General features: G+C 43.2%; 1 protein-coding gene across 7 annotated transcripts in view; it reads right to left on the bottom strand.

Moving 5' to 3' along the window:
• Positions 1-24,599, bottom strand: part of CHD6 (chromodomain helicase DNA binding protein 6) — a 205,100-nt gene that overhangs the window by 22,683 nt on the left and 157,818 nt on the right. For all 7 annotated transcript variants that reach the window (XM_042980386.1, XM_042980390.1, XM_042980391.1 and 4 more), the window contains 6 exons: positions 23,621-23,710; positions 22,843-22,946; positions 17,508-17,637; positions 15,818-15,878; positions 1,189-1,249; positions 300-516 (listed from right to left, as the gene is read on the bottom strand). In XM_042980386.1, coding sequence (XP_042836320.1) covers positions 300-516; positions 1,189-1,249; positions 15,818-15,878; positions 17,508-17,637; positions 22,843-22,946; positions 23,621-23,710 — 663 coding nt within the window. The remainder of the gene's footprint in view (positions 1-299; positions 517-1,188; positions 1,250-15,817; positions 15,879-17,507; positions 17,638-22,842; positions 22,947-23,620; positions 23,711-24,599) is intronic.

Raw genomic sequence — 24,599 nt, 5'->3', positions numbered from 1 at the left:
TCTGATATATGCTAATTTTAAACCACATTTCCAGGGACTGGGGTCCAACTTAGGAAGGGGGTCAAGTTGGAAAATCACAGAAGTCTGGGACTTGGGAACAAAACTGTTTCCTAGATCTCACCAACTCTCCACTCAGTATGACCACACCATCGCAGTTGGAGCCTGGATTGGATTAGTTCTGGAGACCACCTAACTTCACCTGAGAACACTAAATACACTTGTTCTCCAGCGATCAGCTCTCCCTCGTTACCTTTACTCAGTGGGCAGTTCTGCATGCCCTTTTGGTCACTGGCTTTTACCTCTTTTGAGCTTCCTTGTTGATGAGATCCATTTCTGAAGTTCTCCTGAACATCTCTTCCTGGACCCAGTATCCTTGGTTACCTGGTCCCAGGACTTCCGGTCGGCAGAGTTCCTTGCGGTTACAGCGCTGGTACACGGTGACCAGACGTCTGAGCCGAGCCGTGAGAGCAGACGGAACTGGCCAGGGTGATTTGTCTGGGTCGGAGCCATCCTGGGCTTCAAACATCAGTGAGGATATTAGTACTTACAAACAGAACCAAAACAAAGGTGGCTGTTTTTGTCGTTTGGGTTCAATAAAAACAAAGCTGACTCAAGCTGATCTATCAGCTCAGGAGCTAAAGCACAGCTGGAAGGCCCGCAATGCCGCGGCAGGAACAGCTTCAGGCTGCGGCTGGCTTCAGCATCTCTCACATGCACGGGGGCAGGACCAATTTGGGGGCCTTGCTCTACGGCGTGGGGACAAGGAGGCCCTGTGTGGCCTTCTCCATATGGAACTAGGGGCTTTGTGTACCTGGGTATTTCAACCAAGTCTTCCAGGTCTGAATTCAGAAAAAATGAACCACACCAAACCAATCCTCCCTAACTTTCCTCCCCTCAAATTAATTAAACGAATAATACATCAATGAAACCACAATTCTTCTTTCTCTGACTCCATCCTGACCTCAGATATCATTGACCTCACTTCCAAATTTTGAGGACAGGTGAGGGAAGCTTGCCAGAGCCACATTAAAGCTCCATGTGTGACTCCAGGAGACTCTGATGAAGGCCAACTTTCTAGGCTCTTTAAAAGAGCCTCCTTAGAAAGAGCACTTTTATTACACATGAACTCCAGGATAACTACAAACTGGGACCTTACTTTGCTCTGCCTTCAGAAGGACACAGTCTCACCTGCCCGGCTGTCATCCTTCTTTTCGCCAAAAATGCCATCACCTCCATCGCTGGAACTCTCCTAGGGACAAATGGAGCATAGCTGCAGCCCAGGACAAATCAGCCCAGGCAGCCCCCGGGCAGCAGGAGACCTCTCCTGCCCACGAACACCTCAAAGACTGAAATGGTCCCCGGTAAATAAAGCTTACTTGTGCAGTTTTAAAAGAACCAGAAAGCAGCTTATTTAAAATAAGCATTTCTTCTTAGAACGGTGTAGAATGATTCTGCCTGCAGAGAATTAGCTTAAAAGAGCGACGAGCTGGCATGCTCTCCCTGGCAATTACATTTTACAAGCACTATTTTAGCTGTGAATTTAAATATTTGCTTTACCATCGTCTCTTGCAATTTAATACTGTCATTTCACAAAGGTTGTGCCTGCATTTTGGGGTTTTCATTTTTTGCTGTGAAAAAGTATGCTCGTGTTCATTACAGTTCGTTTACTTCACAGCAACAGATGCTCTTTTCCTAAAACGTGACTGCTCCAGACATGAGACCTGATGGCGCAAAAACCCCAGGAATTTAAAATTGAAATCACAACTGAGGCTCCAAGTAAATCTGGAGTAATTTCACAGGCACAGAGCTTATTCATGGTGAAGCATTTGTCAAACTGGCTCTGATGGATTCCTTTACAAATCCTTTCTTGGTCTTAGGAAGGGAACTCTCAAAGTTCTTTACATGTAAGGCGTGTGGGAGAGTTTGGGGGTGGGAGAGGAGATAGTGCTATTTTTCAACTGGACTCCATTTTTAACATGAAATCTTACTGTCTTTTTGATTAGCATCTTTTGACTTGAATGATGAAGAGAATAGCCCCAAGATTCAAGACTCTGGCCATGTTAGGGAGGGTCAGATGGGAGTAAGGATCAGCAATCTATAGTCTACAGGCTGCTTTTGTGTGGCCCTTGAGCTAAGATTAGGTTTTACGTTTTTTTGTGTGTGTGTTTTTTTTTTAATGTTTATTTATCTTTGAGACAGAGTGCAAGCCGGGGAGGGGCAGAGAGAAAGGGAGACAGAATCCAAAGCAGGCTGCAGGCTCTGAGCCGCAGGCACAGAGCACAATGCGGGGCCTGAACCCACGAACCACAAGATCATGACCTGAGCCAAAGTCAGACGACGCTTAACCGACTGAGCCACCCAGGTGCCCCAAGTTTTTACAGTTTTCACACCTTTGAAGGTTAGAAGAAAAAGAAGAGGAAGAAGAAGAAGAAAAGGAGGAAGGAGGAGAGGGAGAAGGAGGAGAATATGCGAGGGACTGGAGGTAGCCCCCAGGCCTACATACAATCCGCTTCCTGGAAGGGTGCATGCAGCATATCATCTAGGTTCAGTAGGAATGGAGAGACACCTGTGACTGGCAATAGTCAAAATCATCACCATTCTCTTAGGTCCCTAATACCATGGAAGAGGCTGAAAGAGAAAATTCTAGAAAGGCAACAAGGAGCAGTACGTTTTCTCTCTTACAAAATAGTGATAATAGCTAACATTACTGAGAACTACATGTTACTTAAGCACTGGGTGAAACCCTTTACGTGGTTTATCTCATTTAGTTATCGGAACTGCTTCACGAGGTAGAGACTATGACTCTCCTCATTTTACAGATGCAGGAAACAAGCCCTAGAAAGGTTCTGTAACTTGCCCAAGGTCACATGGCTAGCAAGTGGCAGGGCTGGGTTTAGAACACAGTAGTCGGGGGCGCCTGGGTGGCTCAGTCGGTTGAGCATCTGACTTCGGCTCAGGTCCTATTCTCACGGTTCGTGAGTTCAAGCCCCGCGTTGGGCTCTGTGCTGACCGATTTAGATTCTAGACCCCGCTTTAGATTCTGTGTCTCCCTCTCTCTCTGGTCCTCCCCCTACACACTCTGCCTCTCTCTCAAAAATAAATAATAAAAGCAAAACAAAACAAAAAACACAGTTGTCTGATGACTGCCTACACTTTCCAACCACTCTAACCATCTAAAAATAAAGGGCAAAATGAGAGTCTGGGTTGAAACTTTGTTTTGGAAAGTGAAACATATTTAGAATTGGAGAACACCAGTTCAAGCTCTCTTCCCCAGCCCAAACTGTTTCCTGCCATTTAGTATCAGTGAAGAGTGGAACCCTCAAGCTGATCTACTATACCATTAAAAAAATAAAATGTTTACTTATTCATTCTGAGAGAAGGAGAGAATCCCAAGCAGGCTTCACGCCATGCTGTCGGCGCAGAGCCTGTGTGGGGCTCGATCTCACAAACTGAGAGATCATGACCTGAGCCGAAATCGAGAGTCGAAACCTTAAACAACTGAGCCACCCAGGTGCCCCTGTATTGTACCATTTTGAAGTGGCATTTAAATATGCCATCTCATCCTCTCCCACTATTTAAGTAGCTAAAAAAGAAAAAACTACCAGCCATGTCCTAAATCCTTTCTTGCCGTTGAGAACATTTTTGAGTATCCTCACAGTATCCACAAAGATCCTTCGAATGCTGAAATTTATAATCCTAGACACTTCCAGACGGAGAAACGTTCTACAGCCTGTAAAATGTGGGAGTGAGGCTCCCATGCTCCTTCTGATGGATGGGTGGTTAACTTGGGCGTCACCATACTCCAAATCCACAGGGGCAGCTCCCAGCTTGGGGTGAGGCAGACACATGTGACATTTGGGTCTCCCTTCCAGTCCCTCTACCAGTTTCTGTTGGCGCACAGTTGGGAAGCATGAAGAGCCTTAGGCAAACTCTCAAGTAAGGCAAGATTCTGGTATTGACAAGTGTCTTTCTGTGTACCCTGCCCCGTCTTAGAGGCACTTCCTCTCTCTGGAAATGATAGAATGGAGAAGACCTGGCTTAACAATAGCCCAAGTGGAAAAGATGTCATAATCTTGTAAAGTGAGTGTGTTTCGTGTGGCTGCAGTGACAGGCTGGGACCAGAGGAGGCACATGGAAAGCCCTGCACCTGAAGTGCACAGTTGAACGTTCAGTCTCAACATCTGCACACATGAATCCATCTGAAAGAAAGACTCATCTTTGAGGTGTGAATCTGTCATGTCAACATGAAGGGCCCCAGAGAGTGCTGACAACAAGAACCTCAAAACAAAGGAAACTGAAAATGACAACAACAAACAGAGGAAACCGACTGGTTACAACGCGCAATTTCTCCATCTCAAGCGTGCGTGTGATTTGCAGTCTGACAGACCACTTCTCAATCTCGCAAGCTCATTTCTTCATTTGCAAAAGGAGATAATAATACTTCAGAGGGTGACTGTGGGGCACAAATGTGTTGATTATGTAAAGTGATGAACCAAATGCTGGCACAAAGCAAATGCCTAACACACGGTACCTGGGACTATGGGAACACTAATACACAGTCCCAACTCCCAGAAAATCAATCAATATCGCTGTCTTCCAGCTAAAATGTGTGCTGTAAGGAAGGCTTTAAGGTAACAGGAGCAATAACAACACAGGTCTACTGGGACCCAGGTAAGTGAGTTGCCAGACACTATACCAAGTACTTTCTATGCATTTTCATTTATTCATTATTCCATTTAGACAGGAGGAAACTGTGGAATGGGGCAGTTGGCAATCTCATCTAAGATCACACATAATTGTTAAGTGGTGAAGGTGGAATTAAAGCCCAGAAATCCTGATTTTAGAGGATGAGCACTAACCATTGTACTACATTGCCTCTGGCAGGTAGAAGACAATTTGGCAAGTAGGCCAAATCAAAAGCACTGTCCATCAGCCAAGAGTCCAGACATGTCACCTCTGCACTGGGGGCAGGGACGTGCACGGACTCCTAGTTACTGAAAACAGAAGGCACCATCTCCCTTGAGTGTGGCTGGCCCCTCCAGGCCTGGCCGCTGCCCTATTTGGTCTTGATGTGGGTGCGGGTGGAAGCATCAGTGGGACCTGCAGATCCAAGGAATTTCTTCTGTGCTCTTACAAAACCCCAGGACCAACACAACAGGCAAGGAGCTGTCTTCTTATATTGAGCAAATGAGTGTCCCCTGCTCTTGAGTGCCAGAAGCTGTGCCAGGTTCAAGGGCTGTAACAGGAGAAAAGATGGAACCCTTGTCCTTCCAGAGCTCACAGTCTGGTGGTCGTGAGACACGCAGAAAGATACTGGCCCTGCTTTGTGATAACTGCTCCTAAACACAGCAGGAAAACAAGAGTCACCAGCCCTGCCAGACCCAAATCAGATAGGGGGAAAGATACCCACAAGGCAACTTTTGAGCTTGCTACTGAAGGACACATAGGAGTTTGCCAAGAGAACTTGAGAGCCCTCTGCAAGAGGTAATAGGATATACAAAGGAGGAATTAAAAAAGATCCCACAGTGACTTTCATTTTATAGGAAAAATCAAGCATTCTACTTTTAAAAAAAAATGTGTATTTATTTACTTTGAGAGAGAGAGAGTGAGCGCCTGACGCAGGGCTCAATCTCATGACCTTAGCTGTAATCAAGAGTCGGACATTTAACAGACCAAGCCACCCAGGTGCCTCCAACCATTCTATTTTTGCATAAATGTCATGTTAGACAGTAGATAGACACCAAATGTTATTAACATAAAACGCAAGGGTTTTATTATGGAAAGATCGCAGGATGTAGAAGACTGAGTAAGGGAGACACTGTTCTTGTGTCCTCTAGCCAGAAGGACTTTCAAATAAAAATTTTTTTAACATTTATTTTTGAGAGAGAGAGAGAGAGAGCAACAGAGAGTGCAAGTGGGGGAAGGGCAAAGAGAGAGGGAAACACAGAATCTGAAGCAGGCTCCAGGTTCCGAGTGTCAGCACAGAGCCCGATGCAGGGCTCAAACCCATGAACCATGAGATCATGATCTGAGCCAAAGTCGGACGCTTAACCGACTGAGCCACCCAGGCGCCCCAGGACTTTTGTTTTTAATGTTTATTTATTTATTTTGAGAGAGAGAGAGAGAGAGAGAGAGAGAGAGAGAACGAACAGGGGAGGAAGAGAGGGAGGGAGGGAGAGAGAGAGAGAATCCCAAGCAGGCTCCATGTTGTCAGTGCAGAGTCCAACGTAGGGCTGGATCCCATGACCCTGGGATCATGACGTGGGCCAAAATCCAAGAGCCAGACACTCAACCGACTGAGCCACCCAGGTGAGCCAATAGGCTCACCTATTGGTGAGCCACCCAATAGGACTTTCTTTTGCAAGTGATGAAAAATATTTCAGCTTCCTCCTCTCTAGAATGGGATAAAGATAATGCCTAACTGAAGGGGAACGTGCTTTGTTAGCTTGGAAGTCGTCCACATTCAAATATTACTGTTTGAGTCTGGAGCACCCTCAAACTCTGAACTTGTAAAGAAAGGCAGAGAAACTAGGGATACTTCACCTGAAAAGACATTTAAAGAGATTACGGTAGCTAGCTGGCCTCAAGAATTTAAAATCCCATCAGAGAGGAAAGAAAGAATAGTTTTGTTCTTTGCAGTGTCATAAGAAAAGGAAACAGAATCCATGGAACCAGCTGGGAGCCAGATTTCTGCGGCAGTATAAGGAAGTTTCACCCTACGATGAAATGGGCTTCCTTGGAGGACAGCACACTTTCCCTCTTCTTCCTATGGACTCCCAGAATTACCTAAACCTACTTGGAATGACCTCTGACGGCAAGGCTGCAGAGGGGATGGAACATTCAGAGACCACTCAGACGTGTGTTAGGGTTCCTTACAATACTGGGATGGTGCCAATCTACTAACCGTCCCCGTCTGTGCCCAGATCTGTTTATTTCAGAGGAATTTGCCTAGTTACGGACGACATGCTCTTTGGGCATCTTTAACCCTGCCTGTTAATCTGCCCGAGAACAGAACTGAGAGAAGGAAACACCCACGCAGTGTCTTTGGGGCAGGAGGTCTGGGATGGGAGAGAAGCAGGGGTGGGGCAACAGACCAGGTTCAGATGTTGGCTGTTCCTCTACGTTTGTTATTTTAGCACATGGATTAGAAGTCAAGCTTAATCTGTATATAATCTGTCCACCTCAAAATCTGGGAGAAGCCACTCCCCATTCTTTTGATTATATTCTATAGCCCAGGTTTTAGGAACCTCAAAAGCAAAATAAATAATACAGGCGTTAATTACATGAATGAATAAAATGTCGTTCCAGAGTTTAACCCTACTGTAAGGAAACCTGAGTTATTTTGCAATTCTGCCATAACCCCTTCAGTGCCCAGATCTCTCCAAGGTTGAAGACTGATCAGCTAAGTGTATAAACATGACTGAACAGCTTTCAAAGTTGGGCTGGCCTACAGTCGGTATGTGGCTGTCTTTCCACAGAAGTGCAAGTGCATGTATGTGCAGCTGAAATGCCTTCTGCTTTCCTGAAAGAACACTTGATTAGAGAACATAAAAGCAGAATATCTAGAAAATGTCTAGTCTGAACTCTATCCTTTGGTAGCTGTGAGAATTTGGCAAAATCCTTCAAACTCCCTGGGCCTAAATGTCCACAATAACATCAGAAGTGTTTAGTGTACTTGGCCAAGGTGAGGATTGATGGAAACAAATAGAAAAAGTGCTTTGGAAAGAGTAAATTTGTATCAAGCATAAGGTATTACTTTCATTTCTTTGGTACTTGACTTGCTTCTATGGAAAAACACATCCCAAATTCCAGACAAAAGGGTAACAGGATAAGCTAGGGACTGGAATGGCAGAACTTGGATTTTAATTGTCAACATCAGAACCTAACTTCCTTCAGGTCAGGGTCAGAAGTTTCATGCTGATCTGCTTCAATCCACTGCTTCTCAAACCATGGGGAGACATGGAAACATATCTCTGAACAATAATCATTTCCTACTTTGGGGAAGTGATGTCATTGTTACTGTTATAGGAATCACAGCTGATGGAAGCCAAAGTAAATATCCCACATTCTCCCAACTAGAACCAAAAGAAAAGAATCGACAACTTTTGGGTGGTGATGAGAAGATGAGAGATTATCCTGGCAATGGACTCAGATGGGGACAACTATACAGTCATCCCTGGGATTCAGAATCCATGAAACTCTACCAGATTCATTTACTCCACAACTCAAAGCCAGAGAACATGTGTGGTCAAACGGTGCTGGGGCCCTGGTAAGGTTTCAGTCTACTTATGCAAAGCCCCAGAAACTCATTTGTAAAACGTAATGCAGACTTGTGCTTCTGGGAGAATACACATTTCCCTATTCCTCACTCTAAGTGTAGTTAAACCCCCTGGACGTTATGTATGAACAAACATAAGAAAACTCTGAAAGGTGAAGACAAGGCAAACAAACTAAGGATTCTGGGACCCAAGGAATGACACAGTGGTGAGCTCCATGGGTTTTCTTTTTTGCCTTATATATCCTATATCTGGAAGTAAAGAAGCAGACTACCTGGAAATGCCAAAGCGTGCAGATTAAAAAAAAAAAAAAAAAGCCCCAACAAAAGTCTGCTCTCCTTAGCTAGGGACCAGGAAAAAAGCAGGTTAGGAACATACACAATGTTGAGGCAAAATCCACTATACTCCAGCCTGACAACACAAAACACTGGCTCAACACATCCATGCCAGCAAAGGCCAAGTTGAGAATCTAGACTTCCACCCTTCACAGGCTATAAGATGGCACCCCATGCCCCTGCTGCAGTGGTGTCAAAAAGCCAAGTAGGGATCTGGGACTTTCATCCCTGAGAAAGAGTAATGAGGTCCCCATCCCTGCCCACGGTGTCAGCAAAGAACTTCCTCTGCCCAGCAATAATGAGAAACATCACCCTCAGGTTTCAATGGGAGCAGACTGGGAACATGAACTTCTACTCTTACCTGGTAGTGACAAGGTGGTACCCGCCCCCAACCCCATTCCCCTATGAGAGGTGTCAGAGGTAGTCAGCTAAAACAGAAGTTTTAATTAAGATCCTGAGTCTTAAAATATAATACCAAAATGTCCAGACTTTGGTAAAAAATCACTTATCATACCAAGAACCAGGAAGACCTCAAACTGAATGAAAAAGGACAATAAATGCTGCCACCAAAATGACAGAAATCTTAGAATTTGACATAAGGATTTAAATAGTCATCAATGAGCAGTTCTGAACATGCTTGCCACAAATGAAAAAACAAAGTCTCAGCAAAGAAACAAAGATCCAAAGAAAAACCAGAAAGAAATTTTAGATCTGAAAAATACAGTAACCAAAAGCAGGCCCTCAAAACAAAACAAAACAAAATAAAAAACAACTCAATCTCAATGGACAGGCTCAAGAGCAGAGTGGAGGAGAAAAAAATCAATGAACTCAAAGATGGAAAAATAGAAAGAACCCAATGTAAATACCAGGGAAAAACAGATTAAAAAAACAAAAAAAACCCAGAGCATCAAGGGCCCATGGGACTGTAGCAAAAGTTTTAACATTCATATCATCAGTCTTGGAGAAAGGGGGAACGAAAAGACCCAAAGAAATAATAGCTGAAAACTCTCCAAATTTGACAAAAGACTTAAACCTACAGATTTAAGAAGTTGAAAAAAATCCCAAACAGGATGAAGTCAAAGAAATCCACACACACACAAATAATCATGGTTAAACTTCTGAAAGCTAAAGACAAAGAAAAAATCTTGAAAGCAGCAAGAGAGAAAAGACGCCTTACCTATGGGGAAAAACAACTGGAATGACAGTGGATTTCTCATCAGAAACCATGGAGGCCAGAAGAAGTGGCACAGCATTTTTCAAGAGCTGAAAGAAAAGAACTGTCAACCCAGAATCCTATATCCAGTGAAAATATCCTTCAGGAATGAAAGGGGGATTAAGACAGTCTCGGACAAAGAAAAACTAGGAGAAACGTCAACTAGACCTACCCTAAAAGAATGGCTAAAGGAATTTCCTTTAGAAGGAAGAAACCTTGGAACACCAGAAAGAAGAAAGAATCTAGTAAACAAAAATACAAGTAAATACCATAGACTCTCCTCCTCCTCTTGAATTTTCTAAATTATATTGACAGTTGTGGCAAAAGTATAACATTGTCTGATATGGTTCTAAATGTAAAGTATAAGAAATATTTAAGACCATTATATATATTGTAAATAGGGGGAAGGTAAAGAAACAAAACTGGAAGTGAGGTATCTACACTTCTCTTGAACTGGGGAATGATGATAGCAGTGGACTGTGATATATTATGTATATATAATATCTAGAAGAACCATCAAAAAGCTGTTAAAAATATAAATAAAAAAGGAATCATAAAGTGTTCAAGTAACCCAGAGGAAAGCAGGAAAAAGAAAATAGAGAATCAAAACTTGGAGAAAATAATAAAATATCAGACTTAAAACTTACTGTCTCAATAATTACATTAAATATTAATGACTGAGGGGTGCCTGGGTGGTTCAGTCAGCTGAGTCTCCAACTTCAGCTCAGGTCATGATCTCACAGCTCGTTAGTTCGAGCCCCATGTCGGGCTCTGTGCTGACAGCTCAGAGTCTGGAGCCTGCTTCAGATTCTGTGTTTCCCTCTCTCTCTGCCCCTCCCCCACTCATGCCATGTCTCTCAAAAATAAATAAATATTAATAAAATTTTTAAAAAATATTAATGGTTGAATACACCGACTAGAAGATTGGCATAATGCATGAAAAAGTATGATGCAACTCTATGCTGCCTATAGGAAACTCACTTCAAGTATAATGATAAAAGTAGGCTTAAAGTAAAAAAATGGAACAAGCTGTAAGATGCAAACATTAATTAAAGGAAACCAGGAGTAGCTACATTAGTGTCAGGTAAAATACACTTCAGAACAGAGTAAGCTATCAGAGGCAGAGATGGACATTACATAATGATAGCAGTCAATCCACTTAAGAAGACAAACCTAAATGTGTATGCACCAAACAACAGAGCTGCAAAATATGTGAAGCAAAACCCGATACAACTGAAAGGAAAAATAGACAAATTGATAATTATTTAGAGATTTCAATACTCCTCTCTCAACAACTAATGAAACAACTAGATGGGAAATCATTAAGGATACAAAAACTTTTTTTTAAAGTTTATTTATTTTTGACACAGAGAGAGAGAGCAAGTGCGATCTAGGGAGGGGCAGAGAGAGAGAGGAGACACAGAATCGGAAGCAGGCTCCAGGCTCCGAGCTGTCAGCACAGAGCCCAAAGCAGGGCTCAAACTCACAAACTGTGAGACGATGACCTGGGCCAAAGTCAGACGCTTAACCAACTGAGCCACCCAGGCGCCCCAAAGATACAGAAAAACTTAACAACACTATCAACCAACATGATCTAATCGACATTTCTGCAATTATGTCAACATAACTGCACCCAATAACAGCACGATTCACATTGTTTTTCAAGTGCCCACGGAATATACACCAAGACAGATCATATCCTGGGCCATAAAACAAACCTTAACAATTTTAAAACAACTAAAGTAATAGTTTGTTCTCTGAACATAACGGGATCAAACTAGAAATAAAAAACACACTTAAAAAAAAAAGATTAAAAAAAAAAGTGGGGCACCTGGATGGCTCAGTCAGTTAAGTGTCCGACTCTTGGTTTTGGCTCAGGTCATGACCTCACGGTTCATTAGAGCCCAGAACTGGGCTCTGTGCTAACAGCACGAAGCCTGCTTCGGATTCTCTTTCTCCTACTCTCTCTGTCCCTCCCCTGCTTGCTCTTTCTCTCTCTCAAAATACATAAACTTGAGAAAAAAAAACAAAAAACAGAAAGAAAATAGGAAAATCTTCAAACACTTGGAAACTAAGTAATAAACGTCTAATGATCTGTGGATCAAAAAGGAAGTCTCAATAGAATTAAAAAAAATATATTAAGTTGAATGAAAATGAGGATAGAACACAGCAAAATTTGTGAGACATAGTTAAAGTAATACTGACAGGGAAATTTATAGCACTGAATGCATACATTAAACAAGCAGGGAAGTCTCAAATGGTAATTGAAGCTCCACTCCAAAAACAGAAAAAGAAAAGGAAAATAAAACCGGGGCAAGCAGAAGGAAGGGGATAATAAGGAGTAGAAATCAATGAAATTTAATAATTTTTAAAATTTATTATCTAGCTAGCTAGCTACCATCTTTGAGAGAGAGACAGAAAGAGAGCGTGCACACGTAAGTAGGACAGAGTGGGGCAGGGGGAGAGAATCTTAAGGAGGCTCCACACTCAGCACGAAACCCAACGCAGGGCTTGATCTCATGACTGTGAGATCATAACTGGAGCCAAAATCAACAGTCGGGACACTTAACCGACTGAGCCACCCAGGCACTCCTGAAATCAATGACGTTTTTAAAACAGAAGACAAAGAGCTGATTATTTAAGAAGATAAAGCAGGCAAATCTCAAGCAAGCCAGGTAGAGAAAAAAAGAAGACACACGTTACCAGTATCAAGAATGAACAGGGAACAGCACTATACTTCTGCAACTATCAAAAGGATAAGAGAATACTACAAAGAACTCCACACACATAAATTTGACAACTTAGCTGAAACAGACCAAGTTCCTTGAAAAACACAAACTATCACAACTTACTCAATATAAAATAGAGAACTGGATTCATAATTTTAAAACTCCCTCAAAAAAGAATTTCCAGGCCAGTTACTGGAGAATTCTACTAAATATTTAAAAACTTAATACCAACTCTAAACAACCTCTATCAGAAAACAGTTGGAGGGAACACCTAATTCGTTTATAAAGTTAACATTATTACCCTGATATCAAAAGCACACAAACATAGTACCGAAAGAAAACTATAGACCAATATCCCTCATGAATATAGATGCAAAAAGCCTTAACAAAATATTAGCAAGTAGAATTCAATATTAAGAATTATATACCATGTCCGAGTGGAGTTTATCCCAGATTATCCAGGGATGCAAGGCTGATACAATATTTGTGAACAACCAATGTAATCTAACATATTAATAGGCTAAATAAGAAAGACCTCACAATCATATTAATTGGTGCAAAAATGCATTTGACAAAATTCAACATCTATTCATGACAAAAATTCTCAGAAAACTAGGAATGCCTCATTTTCAATAAAGAACATCTACCAAAAACCTAGAACTAACATTATACTTAATGATGAAAGACTGAATGTCTTTCTCCATCAGGAACAAAGCAAGAATATCTGCTCTCAGCATTCATTCAACATAGTGCCAAAAGTTTCAGACAGTACAATACGGCAGGAAAAAGAAATACAAGGCAGATAGATCAGAAAAGAAGAAATAACGCTAACCCTATTCACAGATGACATGAGTGCTGATATAGGGAATTTCAAGAAACCTAAAAACCCCTAAAACTGATAATTGCATTAAGCAATTTTGCAGGATAGAAGATAATTGTAACACCATTTACAATCGTGCCAAAGAAAATGAAATAGTTAGAGGTAAATCTATAAACAGAAATTGTTTGCTGAAAAACTATAAAATGGTGATGAAAGAAATCAGAGATCAAAATAAATGGAGATATATAGTTAAGATCCAACAGAGTAAAAAAAATCAATATAGTAAAGGTCAATTCTCCTCAAAGTGATATATGAGTTTAATGTGATTCCTAGTAAGATCCCAGCAAGAACCTTTATAGCTATAGATAAGATTATCCTAAAATTTATATGGAAAGGCAAAGGAACAAGAAAAGCAAAAACAATTTTGAAAAAGAAGTGGAAGCAATCAGTCTAACCAATTTTAAAACTTATGCTATAGCTACAGTAATTGATATTACATGCTATTGGCAGAGGAAGAGATAAATAGAACAATGAAACAAAAGAGAGAACCCAGAAATAGATCAATCGCTCAAATGATATTTTGACAAAGGTATAAAAGTAATTGAATGTGGAAAAGATAGCTTTTTAACCAAAGGCTTAGAGCAACTAGAGAGCAACAGGTTAAAAAAAGAACCTCAATCTAATTCTCTCCATTTATATGAAAACAAACTTAAAATGGATCATGGACTTACATGTTAAATTAAAAAACTTCTAGTAGAAAACACAGAAGAAAACTGTCAGGACTGGAGACAAGCAGAATTCTCACACTTAAAACCGGCAACACGATCCATAAAAAGAAAAACTGGTTAAGTTGGACTTCATCGAAATTAAAAACCGCTGTTCTGCTGAAGTCAATGTGAATCAGATAAAAAGACAAACTACAGGTGGGACAAAATACTTGCCAACCACATGTCTGACAAAAGACTGGTATCTGGAATATATAAAGAACTCTCAAATACCAACAGGAAAACAAAGAAACAAACAATGCATTTAAAAAATGGGCAAAGGACATGAAGAAACATTTCACCGAAGAGGCTTCCAGGTAGCAATTAAACCTATAAAAAGATAAATGGTGACAACACTGAAAGCTAATAAAAGATGAGGAAGTGCACCACTCCTACATGGCCGGTGGAAATGTGAAGTGGTACAGCCACTCTGGAAACAGCTTGGCAGTTTTTAAAAAAAAACTAAACACGCAACAACCGTATGACCCAGCAATCATACTTCTGGACGTCTATCCCACAGAATTGGAAATGTACAGTCACACAACATCTGTATGCAAACGTTTACAGATGTTTATCTGTAATAGTCGAAAACTGGAGACAATGCACATATCCTGCACATGGATGAATGGTAAAACAAAGTGGGACATCCATACCAAGGACTGCTATGCAGCAACGAAAAGGGAATTACTGTTACAGAAAACAACCTGGATCGGTATACAGGGAATTACGCTGCGTGACAAAAGCCAATCCCCAAAGGTCACATAGTGTATGTTTCCATTTAATAATGTATATTCTTGGGGTGCCTGGGTGGCTCAGTCGGTTAAGCGTCCGACTTCAGCTCAGATCATGGTCTTGTGGTTTGTGGGTTCTGTGCTGACAGCTCAGAGCCTGGAGCCTGCTTCTGATCCTGTGTCTGCCTTTCTCTCTGCTGGTCCCCTGCTTGTGCTCTCTCTCAAAAATAAATAAAAACATTAAAAAAAATTTTAAAGATAACGTATGTTCTTAAATTCTTATATATCTTCTATCTAAAAAATAGTTTATTTATTTTTGAGAGAGCGAGTTGGGGAGGAACAGAGAGAGAGGGAGACAGAATCCTTAGCAGGCTCTGCACTGTCAGCACAGAGACCAATGTGGGGTCGAACACACAAACAATGAGATCATGACCTGAGCTGAAATCAAGAGTTCAATGCTTAACTGACTGAGACACCCAAGCACCCCACCTCTTATTATATATCTTAAGTAATATTCTTAAAATGACAAATCATAGAAATGGAGAAGAGGTTAGTGGTTGCCATGGATTAAAGAGGAGGTGAAGGTAGGAGGGAAGTGAATGTGGCTGTAACGGGGCAACATGATGGACCTTTGTGGTCATGGAAACGTCCTATCTTGACTCTATCAATGTCAGCACCCTGGTTGTGATTCTGTACTACAGTTTTACAAGATGTTCCCCTGGTGGGAAACCGGATAAAAAGTATGTGGGATCACTCTGTAATGTATCTCACAAAAGCATCTAAAATCTATAGTTATATGAAAATCAAAAGCTCACTAGAATGCAAGTGCAATGCAGTCTGTATGTTGAGAATTTTTATAATAAAATCCCCAAGCCCACTGCCAAGATGGGGGTTTCTCTCTCGACACTAAGTAAGGACTGTGTGGACCAACACAGCACATGTGACTCACCATTTGTTTCTGCAGGCCATCTAACTTGTCTTCAGTGTTGTCTTCTTTATCCGTGTTGCCTCTAAATAAAAGTAAAATAAAAAGCATCACGCACCACCTAGGAGCTATTTTGCAACCAGGATGCTTGTAAGAAAACCGTCTAAATCACTGACTACAAAAATATTAGTGGATCCCTTTTCCCACAGACCTCAACATCTGTTGTTTTTTTTTTTTTTTTCCTAGTGTCATAACGTCTACGGGCAAGGACCTCCACTCAGTACTAAGACTTCAGCATGAGACTCAGGATCTTCTCAGACAAGTTTAGAGGCCGGCTGTTCGACAGTGATACTGTCACAAACAAGATCATTACTGCCCATCCAGAGTTTCCTGAACATGGATCTTTGATGAAAGAAGAGACTCCAGAGGTTGAGGCCTGTGCAACAACCCCCCACCCCTAATCACAGTGGGGTGAAGCTTCATGCAGAATCCCTTACCTGGTGGCATTCACTTCCTTGGGAGGAAACGGGGCTGCCACTGCTATTAAGGAAAGACATTTTTCCCTCTTTCCCATCAGCCTTGAGCTTAGCTGCCCAATGTCTTCTATCCTGTGAGCTTAACTATTGCTGACGCCTGTTTTTCATGATTTGTCTTAAAACTAGCTTTGAAGTGTTCCTGTCTCAAGTACTCTTATTGTTGCTGCTCAGGTCCTGGAGGCAGTACAATCTCCCACCTTTACTGCTTAACCACACAAAAAAGAGCCACCCACAAAAATGTAAGCTTTCTGCCCCATTCTACCTCACCCACGTAGTGCCTTCCCCCCACATCCAGTATTAATATCACCACTCAGGCTTCTGTTAACATCTTTCCAAATGTATCTTTATTATCTGCTCACAGGAAATTCTCTTTGGTACAGAGAATGTTACAGTAGCTTAAGTTTTCATTAGGGGTTAAGGACAGATGAAAAATGCTTTTCACTCTTTTGTTGGCTTTAACAGGTGGTTAGGAGCTCCTGGCTAGGCCTGGCCGCAGTCCTAGGCAATGCAAAGCAATATTTGCTACTTTTGGGGAGAAGATTAGCTCAAAGTTTACCAAACACAAGCTAAGAGATATGTATTATGTTTTCCAAATATATATATTTTGGAGCACCAGTTTCTGGCTGTTTATTTAGCTCTCTTATAAATTTACACATTTGGGAGTTATGCCAACAGTAGATAAAACTCAAAGGAGACGTTTTCATACCTTTTTTTTGCACACAACCCATAAACAAGGCCTAAATGCCACAGCCATCAAGCAGTGGTTCCTAAATCCACCTTACTCATGGACAACACATTCTTAAATAATGCCAGAATTTCATCTGAGGAATTTCAAGATCAGGAAGCCTGTACTTGGGGTGCCTCTTAGCTTTCTGCTAGGTATGAGAGGTCTAACTGAATTCATCCTCAAGAATCCTCTGATCAAGTAAGAGACGAGTTGGGTAGGATGGTGGGCAGCTTGGGGAATCCATGAAGAACAGGAACTGGTATTTGGTTCAAAATGCTTGGAAGTTAAAAAGGCCTAAGGTGTAACAGAACGTAACCAATGCAGCAATTTTGAAAAGTAGTTCCCAGAGGGCAAGATTGAAGGGAGATGCTGGGAGAGGCTAGCAGAATGCTGGATATGTGGAAGGGGTCATAGATTCATGGCAAAATCTGTCACCTCACAGATGACTCACCGCTCGGGAATGTCTGAGGTCCCCTCTGTAACACCCTGTTCTGCAGAAAGAGACTTCTCATCTGGCATCCCGACTTTCTCCAGGAAGCAAAGTGCTGGGTCTGCTCGCATGGCATTGTACCTCTCATACCCTGATCGGGGGCAGAGAAATGTCAGATGATAGGTTAGAACTCCCCAAATCTACCCTGGGCCCTGGACAGCCATTTTCGTTTCGCTTATTAAATGAAAAATAAAACAATCAAAAAACACTATTTAAGATTAATAGAATCCTATCAGATATCCTATCAGAGGAATATCCTTGAGCTAAAGTAGATGCCCTGAGTAGTGCTTGACCAAAAATAAAAGCTTATGCACGTATTCTGTGTCCGTAAAGAGATACAAGGCCTAGATACAACACTTACTCATTTACTTCTTTTGGACAGCAAAAGTAATCAGGCAAGTTGGTTCTATAGCTTCTTCCCCTCAACCCCCAACACCGGACAACTTGTTACCTCCTGAACGGGCCCTGTTTTCTGATAGTCCAATACCATCCCATGTGTTAGGAACAGCAATTCAACAAAGTGATGCATGCAGGGGATAAGACACAGGGAGGGCTGCTGTGGTTGTTAATCAGATTAAAACCGACCTATTGCTTCCAAAATCATCAACTCAGTATGAAATCCTAATCTACTGGCCAGGGCTTTCGAATTACCTAACCTCACCACATCCCAAAAGTCAAACACAGGATGAGCATTTTTGACGCAGAAGAGACTCCCAAAACGAAGCCAAAACCGTGAGATAACATCACTTTTACTGTGATAATCCCAGGCTTGAGAATTTGTTACTATTTTACTAAACCTAATGCCATCTTATAATGAGACAGGATTTGGTCACATACAAGATCCAAATCTATTGTTATAGCAAATTATCTTGGGTGAAACTCCTTCAGGATCGTCAAAACTCTTTCCATGTTGCTTCTAGGAAGCAAGGTCCATTTCTAGCTCTGGAGTACATACACAGAGACCCCCGTGATGGAAAATGCTGTACCTAAAATGAGAGCCAGCATGGGTGCTAATAACAGACTTTGTTTTACTTTGCTGGGTACTTCACCTCCTTGTTGGCTTCTGTTCTACCATCACTGTTGACGCACTTCTGTCCTCCACCCTGTAGGCAGCACCTGGAGCTTGTTCTCTGAGGAGCTGCAGGTACTTTATCTTTTAATCCAAAGTGACTCTTGTGCCATCTCAATGACAGGTGCTGCCCGCATGAGGCATATGGCAGGAGAAACTGCGATGCCTTATGTTCTTTACTCGTTATTCCTCAGGGCGATCACTTGATTACTGTCAGTCACTCTCATGTGATTGTGGGCTCCTTAGGAAAAGAACCTGGGTCTGTTTCTTATCAGTACACATTCAGTACCCAGCGTGGGGCCCAACACCGTGCACGCTCGAGAAAAGATTGCAGGAGTCAGCTTTGCCCAGATTCTCTTCCAATAATCGTTGTAGGCAGAGCCATTCGTACCCTCTCCCTGTGTCCTACCTCAGCTCACAGGAAAACAAAGGCCCTCCATGCTCCTGCTGCCTTGAGGAAATTCCTGCCGCTAGCTCCACCTGCTGCTCCCCATGAAAAGAGAGGTGCTTCATCCGATAGGTGAGAGGCTGAAAACTTCCTCCACCAGCCCTTTACTACTGAGGACCATGTGTCCTGCCCTCCGGTGCTCTCGGCTCAACAAGGGCATGAAGCAGTTCTTCCAGCAGCCGACTACCTGGGGACGCTTCTGTTGTGCAGCCCTTCTCTGTCTTGTGTGGCTTTCAAGTCTAGAGAGATTTTGCACTCCTATTTCTCAGTGAGCTACGAAGCTGGTGGCAAGGAGGAATGATGGATTCAGTCCCCTAGAAAACCCGACAACCTCCCTGCAGAGTCGCAGGAGCTGGAAGAGCAGTACCAATAAATACATAGTAGATGACGGCCTTTGAGGGTGTGGGCTGCTTGCAGAACATGAACAAAAATACTAAACTTCTTATCTTGATGAACTTTTTAAACACAGGCTGCCCTAGAGGGCTGTAGTCAGTTAACACAACTGACAGCTGTCAGGAGCATCATTCAGAAGAGGTTTGCTACGGGGCCCTTCTTGTTGCAAACAACCAAAGGTTCAGGCAATTCTTCCCCAGGGGTCAGCTTGGAGATGCAACCATGGCTATATCCTTCTAATCTAAGTAGGGTTGTAGCGGGCTATGTCTGGGGCAGACTAAAAGAGCCACAAAACTACAGACAATGAACGGCTGTGTGTTTTGTAACAAAGAAAATGGCTGTAGCGCCGCAGCTCATACTTAGGCCTCCATAGGATGAAGGCGAGGCAGAGGGCTTCCTGCCAGAAATCCCTGAAAAGTGAACACCAGATGGCTTGGGTGTCTGGAAGCTTGACTGTCAGCTGGTAAGACCTGGTAAGTTATGTGGGCTAAGTTATACAGGGGTCATCAGGTGTATTCCCCAGATGAGCCTGTGCTCATGGAATGTCCGATGGGCATTTGGCCAGGGGCAGGATCCAATGTGGATTCTATAAGACGCCAAAGAGGATGAGCACATGAAACCAACCACAAGCATCTGTACAATGTCATCTAGGTAGAACCAACGTTACCATCCAGCTAAAGAGGGCTAGTTCTATGCAGGAGTGAGCCAGGTACGCATGTGTGGTTTAGGTCTAGTCCCCCAGCACTGGGTACGGAGGCTGGGTTTTCCCATCTTTATAGTGTGTCTGCTAGTCATTGTATTCCACAATGAGCCACTGTAGGCATCGCACACATGCCCTCAGCCCTGATTTTGACAGTGAGTTCACCTCAACTGGCAATCTGGGGGAATCTCAAAGGAGTGGGTGATGCATCATCTTAAGACTGCACGAATGTGCTCAGGAAACACTTAGGAGTTACTAACTTATACCCTCCCAAACTGTTTCATAGAGCAGAGGAGCATTAGACATGGAAGTTACCTTAGACATCATCTGACTGGCCCTTGAACATTTCCAGTATAAGACTAAGATCAACTGATTAATCCACTACCCTAAGCCTTCATCAGGGACAAAAAAACTAATAGGTATGGTGCCAGCGTTAATTTGCCTTTCCTAAGAGAGAAAGGGTCTTGGCTCCACTTAGAGTCCTGTCTTCTTACACATTCTGAGGTTACTTTGCTAGCCACACCTTTGTAAGGAACTACACTTATCAGCAAAGTATAACGACCTTCTTTATCCCAAACTATCCTTTCCTTAAAGACCTTTTGTAGGACACTGATCTTGCCACACTAGGTCTCTTGTGTTTTGTTTTTGTTTGTTGTTAGCATTTGTCTGGGATATCTTGTTTTACTGCTTACACGGCAACCTCATTCTATCTTCCACATTTTCTCCTCTTTCGTGTCCATAATTTATCTCCCATGAACATGTTCTTCCAGCTCTGCATCCTTGGGCCAAAGGGCCTCTTCTTGCCCTCCTTTCCCAGAGGGCTTGTTTCTTTCTTGCGTGTGGGCATTACAAACCCAGTCCCTCTGGTTTGCTGTCCTATCAGTGAACTTCCAGCTCTGGCTTTAAGTAACCTCTTCATTCGGGGATTTTCTTTTATTTGTTTCATGTGTAGCTAGGTGGTTTCACACTGTTGTCAGAATCCACCCAGGCTTTCTGTATGTCTGTGGTGTGTGTGCGCTGGGTTGGAGGAAGGATGGAGGGGAAGCGTGTGGCTGCCACAATGCTGGGACTTCAGGTTGTGAGGTCTTTCCACATCACGTTCTCTCCACCAAGGATCGGGCAACACACCCTAAAACTACCGCCGATAGGAGACCCAGGGTCAATGGACTTTCCCACACACTGAGTTCAGATGCTCTGAATCTGCCTGTCTCCAACAACTTGTCTTCCTTTGAGTTCTTTCCAAAATCAGATTAAACCAAGTTTTGGTTGTACTGTGGGTTCCTTGTGCTTAATCGAGAGGTCACTGCTTCTTCATCCCACTGCAGAGGTGAGTTCTGGCCCTGCACTGCCTCAACGAGGAGCCACATGTGGTTATTTAAATTTCAATTAATGACAATTACATAAAGTTAAAAATGTAGTTGCTCAGATGTACCAGTCACATTTCAAGCGCTCAAGAGTCACATGTGGCTGGTGGACCACACAGCGGACAGCAAAGAGACAGGGCATTTCCACCATCACAGGCCGCTCTCGCCAACAGCACCGCTGCTCCCACCTAACCCAGCGGTTTGACAAAGGGCTCTCAGCAGCCCTGACCTCCCACTGCAGCATCCAAATCCAAGCGTCGAGGGGATTCCTCATTAAAATGTGTACAGGCATGGCTCTTAAGGAAGCGTGGCTGGTTGGCCTCCAGAGTCCTACTGATGAGGGCTGTGTGAGAAAGCGACTTTCCACGGGCAGAGCAGCGAGTGGCCACACATAAGCGGCAGAGCAGCACTGAACATCTCCTACGCTGGCACGTACCGCCTGGCACTGCCCTAGGCAGTCCACATATAGTGTCTCACAGAGTCTTCAAACAACCCTCCGGGCAGGCTGTTTCGATACTATCCCCATGGTACAGGTGAAGAAACAGGTCAGAGAAATTTATGATTTGCTCAAGGTCCCACATTTAGTAAGTGGCAGAGCTGACAGTGAAAGCCAAGTATAACCAACTCTTCCCACTTTGAGTCCTGCTCTCCAGTTTAAGATTTCAGTTACTTCACTGGGCAGGGAAGCGGTCTATCAGCCACAATACAGTGACTATCACGTGGTGCTTCCATCATTCACCTTAACCGCTGGCTGAAGGCAAGGGCAGGTGCCTAGGACAGTTCCAGAAGTGAAGAAAGGGGCACTTATTTAGTTTTTTTCCAAGCTACTCAAATACTTCTCTCAGTCCCCTAGACTCTTAGTTACCGTATTTTTAAAAAACGATGTCCATGCCATCTTGTATTCTTAAATTTTTATACCAGTGGGGCAAAAAGATGCACTCCAGGAATATGTAGATTATCTAGACTGATCTTAGAATTCTACATACATACGAAAGGTTAAAACCTAACATTTTCCCATTTACTTATTCTTTTACTCAAGCAATGCTGCATGCCTACACGTGCCAGGCATTAGGCTAGACAGTGGGACTGTAAGAGTGAAGGAGAATGAGGCAGTCCAAGGTCTGACAGTGTGGACAGGCTCTCTTTAACCACAGCAGCTCTCTGCGAAGCTCCTCACTGATATTATTAATGTTCGCCCTATTTTCATGACTCACACGTTCATCTGAGAGGACAGAGGAGAGGTGAGGCTTACTTTCTACCAGAGACGTGCAGCAGGCTATGGAGTTGCTCAGGAAAGGGAGAGCATGCACTGAAATACACACCGTGTTTGAACACGCCTATCAGAAGGGACTTATCGGCCTCAGCATCCCACCAATCCACTGGGATCTCCATGTAGTCGATGTCGGGCAGGGGTACGTCTAGCTCCCTGTGGAAGGAAGGGCATGGGCTCAGAGTTCCTTCAACACAGACAAAAAACAATGCAAGAGCTACTGGCTGAACCCTGATATTAAGCCACACCCCAGTCACATGCTGAGAGGCTGAAGTTACAAGGATTCAGAAGGCTGTGGGCTAAGGTTTCTTAAACCAGGACTTCATCACATTCACCCAGTGAGCTATTTCATACATGTACTTGATTTCTAGGCTCTACCTTAGACTGACACAGAACCCTGAAGCACCTCTTGGAGAACTCATCAGTAGGTCTAGGTTGGGGCTTGGGATCCTTATGTGTAATGCCCATCTTCAGTTGGGAACCATAGCAAAAGCCATCAATACATTGGTCAACTGAAGGTAGAACACTCTCCACTTGGCTGAACTCATACACAATCAAATGTTGGAAAGTGCCCAAATCATCCTGGTTCAACATGTGGAGATCTCAAGCACTGTTTGAGAACAAGACAGTCAGCACTGGTACATGCAGGGATATAAAGACCGCCCTTCAGAGGACAGGTCTCACAGTAGCTGGCCTCCTGGCACATAGGGAACTGACCCCGGGCTGGGGGCAAACACGGGCCTCCTGAAGCACAAGCAGGTTTGTCCGTCTCCACGAACGGGACTGTATGGTAGCTCTTTAACACCAAGAGCCACGTTGACTTGTTTTACCTGGCAGGGGTGCCTTCAAACGCTTTATCAGCTGCCTCTCCCAGTATTTCAGCTTTTAGGTAGTACAGCATCCGGACTCGCAAAAGGACCCTGTGAAAGGTGAACACATCAATGCAAACGTATCAGAGCCCATGAGCTGCCTATAACCTGCCACCCCCAAGTGGACACATGGAAATTCCGGGCGCTCCAAAGTTATTATGATGTGAAGTAATATATGAGAAAGCACTAGAAAAACAAAACCCAAGGTATTGATGGCAGATGCTACTGTGATTATCCCCATTTCACATGGAAAAATGTATCTCACCAGCCATGTAATCACCCTGTAAGCCCTGGAGGGCAGTAGAAACACTGTTTCTCCCGATCCACAAGAGTACGCACCACCTCTATGGGGCTATAATGACCTCTAGGGCAGAGGTGCCTTCCAAGAGGCTGGTTACCAGTTTATTGATCTACTGAAGAGCAGATCATGTTGAATGGTGCTGTTTTCCGTTTCATTTGCATGTGTTAAAAATGGATATTTACAAGTCTTTTTCATGGCAATACTCCCAGACAGTAATCATGCCTTCTCTCCTGAGGTGCTCAGTTCCCTGGATTCTGCTCAGAGCATACTCAAGCTCCAAGGGAGGGCATGCGCCAAACATGTCCGAGACAAGGAAGTAAGCGTTTGTTGGGCAACTACTGTGTGCCCTGCACCATGCTGGGTACTGTGAGGCACAGAGCAAAAGCAAGCCTGTTCTTGAGGAGCCCACAGCAGTCTAACAGTGAAATGAGACCAACCATGAAAGAACTACAGCAAGGAAGATGACCCTGGGAGTCGACGTATGCAAAACGGGGTGAAGGTAAGGGTAGGCACAGAGAAGCTGGCCCCATTCAGGGAGAGGCTTCATATTCACGGCTAAACTGCAAAGAAGTTTAGAAGAGTACTTGTAACTTGTACAATACCAGTCAAGACTAAAGGCTATTAAAAATAAAGGCCTAC

This window comes from Panthera tigris, chromosome A3 (genome assembly GCF_018350195.1).
Source record: "Panthera tigris isolate Pti1 chromosome A3, P.tigris_Pti1_mat1.1, whole genome shotgun sequence".
Taxonomy (NCBI): domain Eukaryota; kingdom Metazoa; phylum Chordata; class Mammalia; order Carnivora; family Felidae; genus Panthera; species Panthera tigris.
This window is presented reverse-complemented; position numbering and strand designations above follow the sequence as displayed.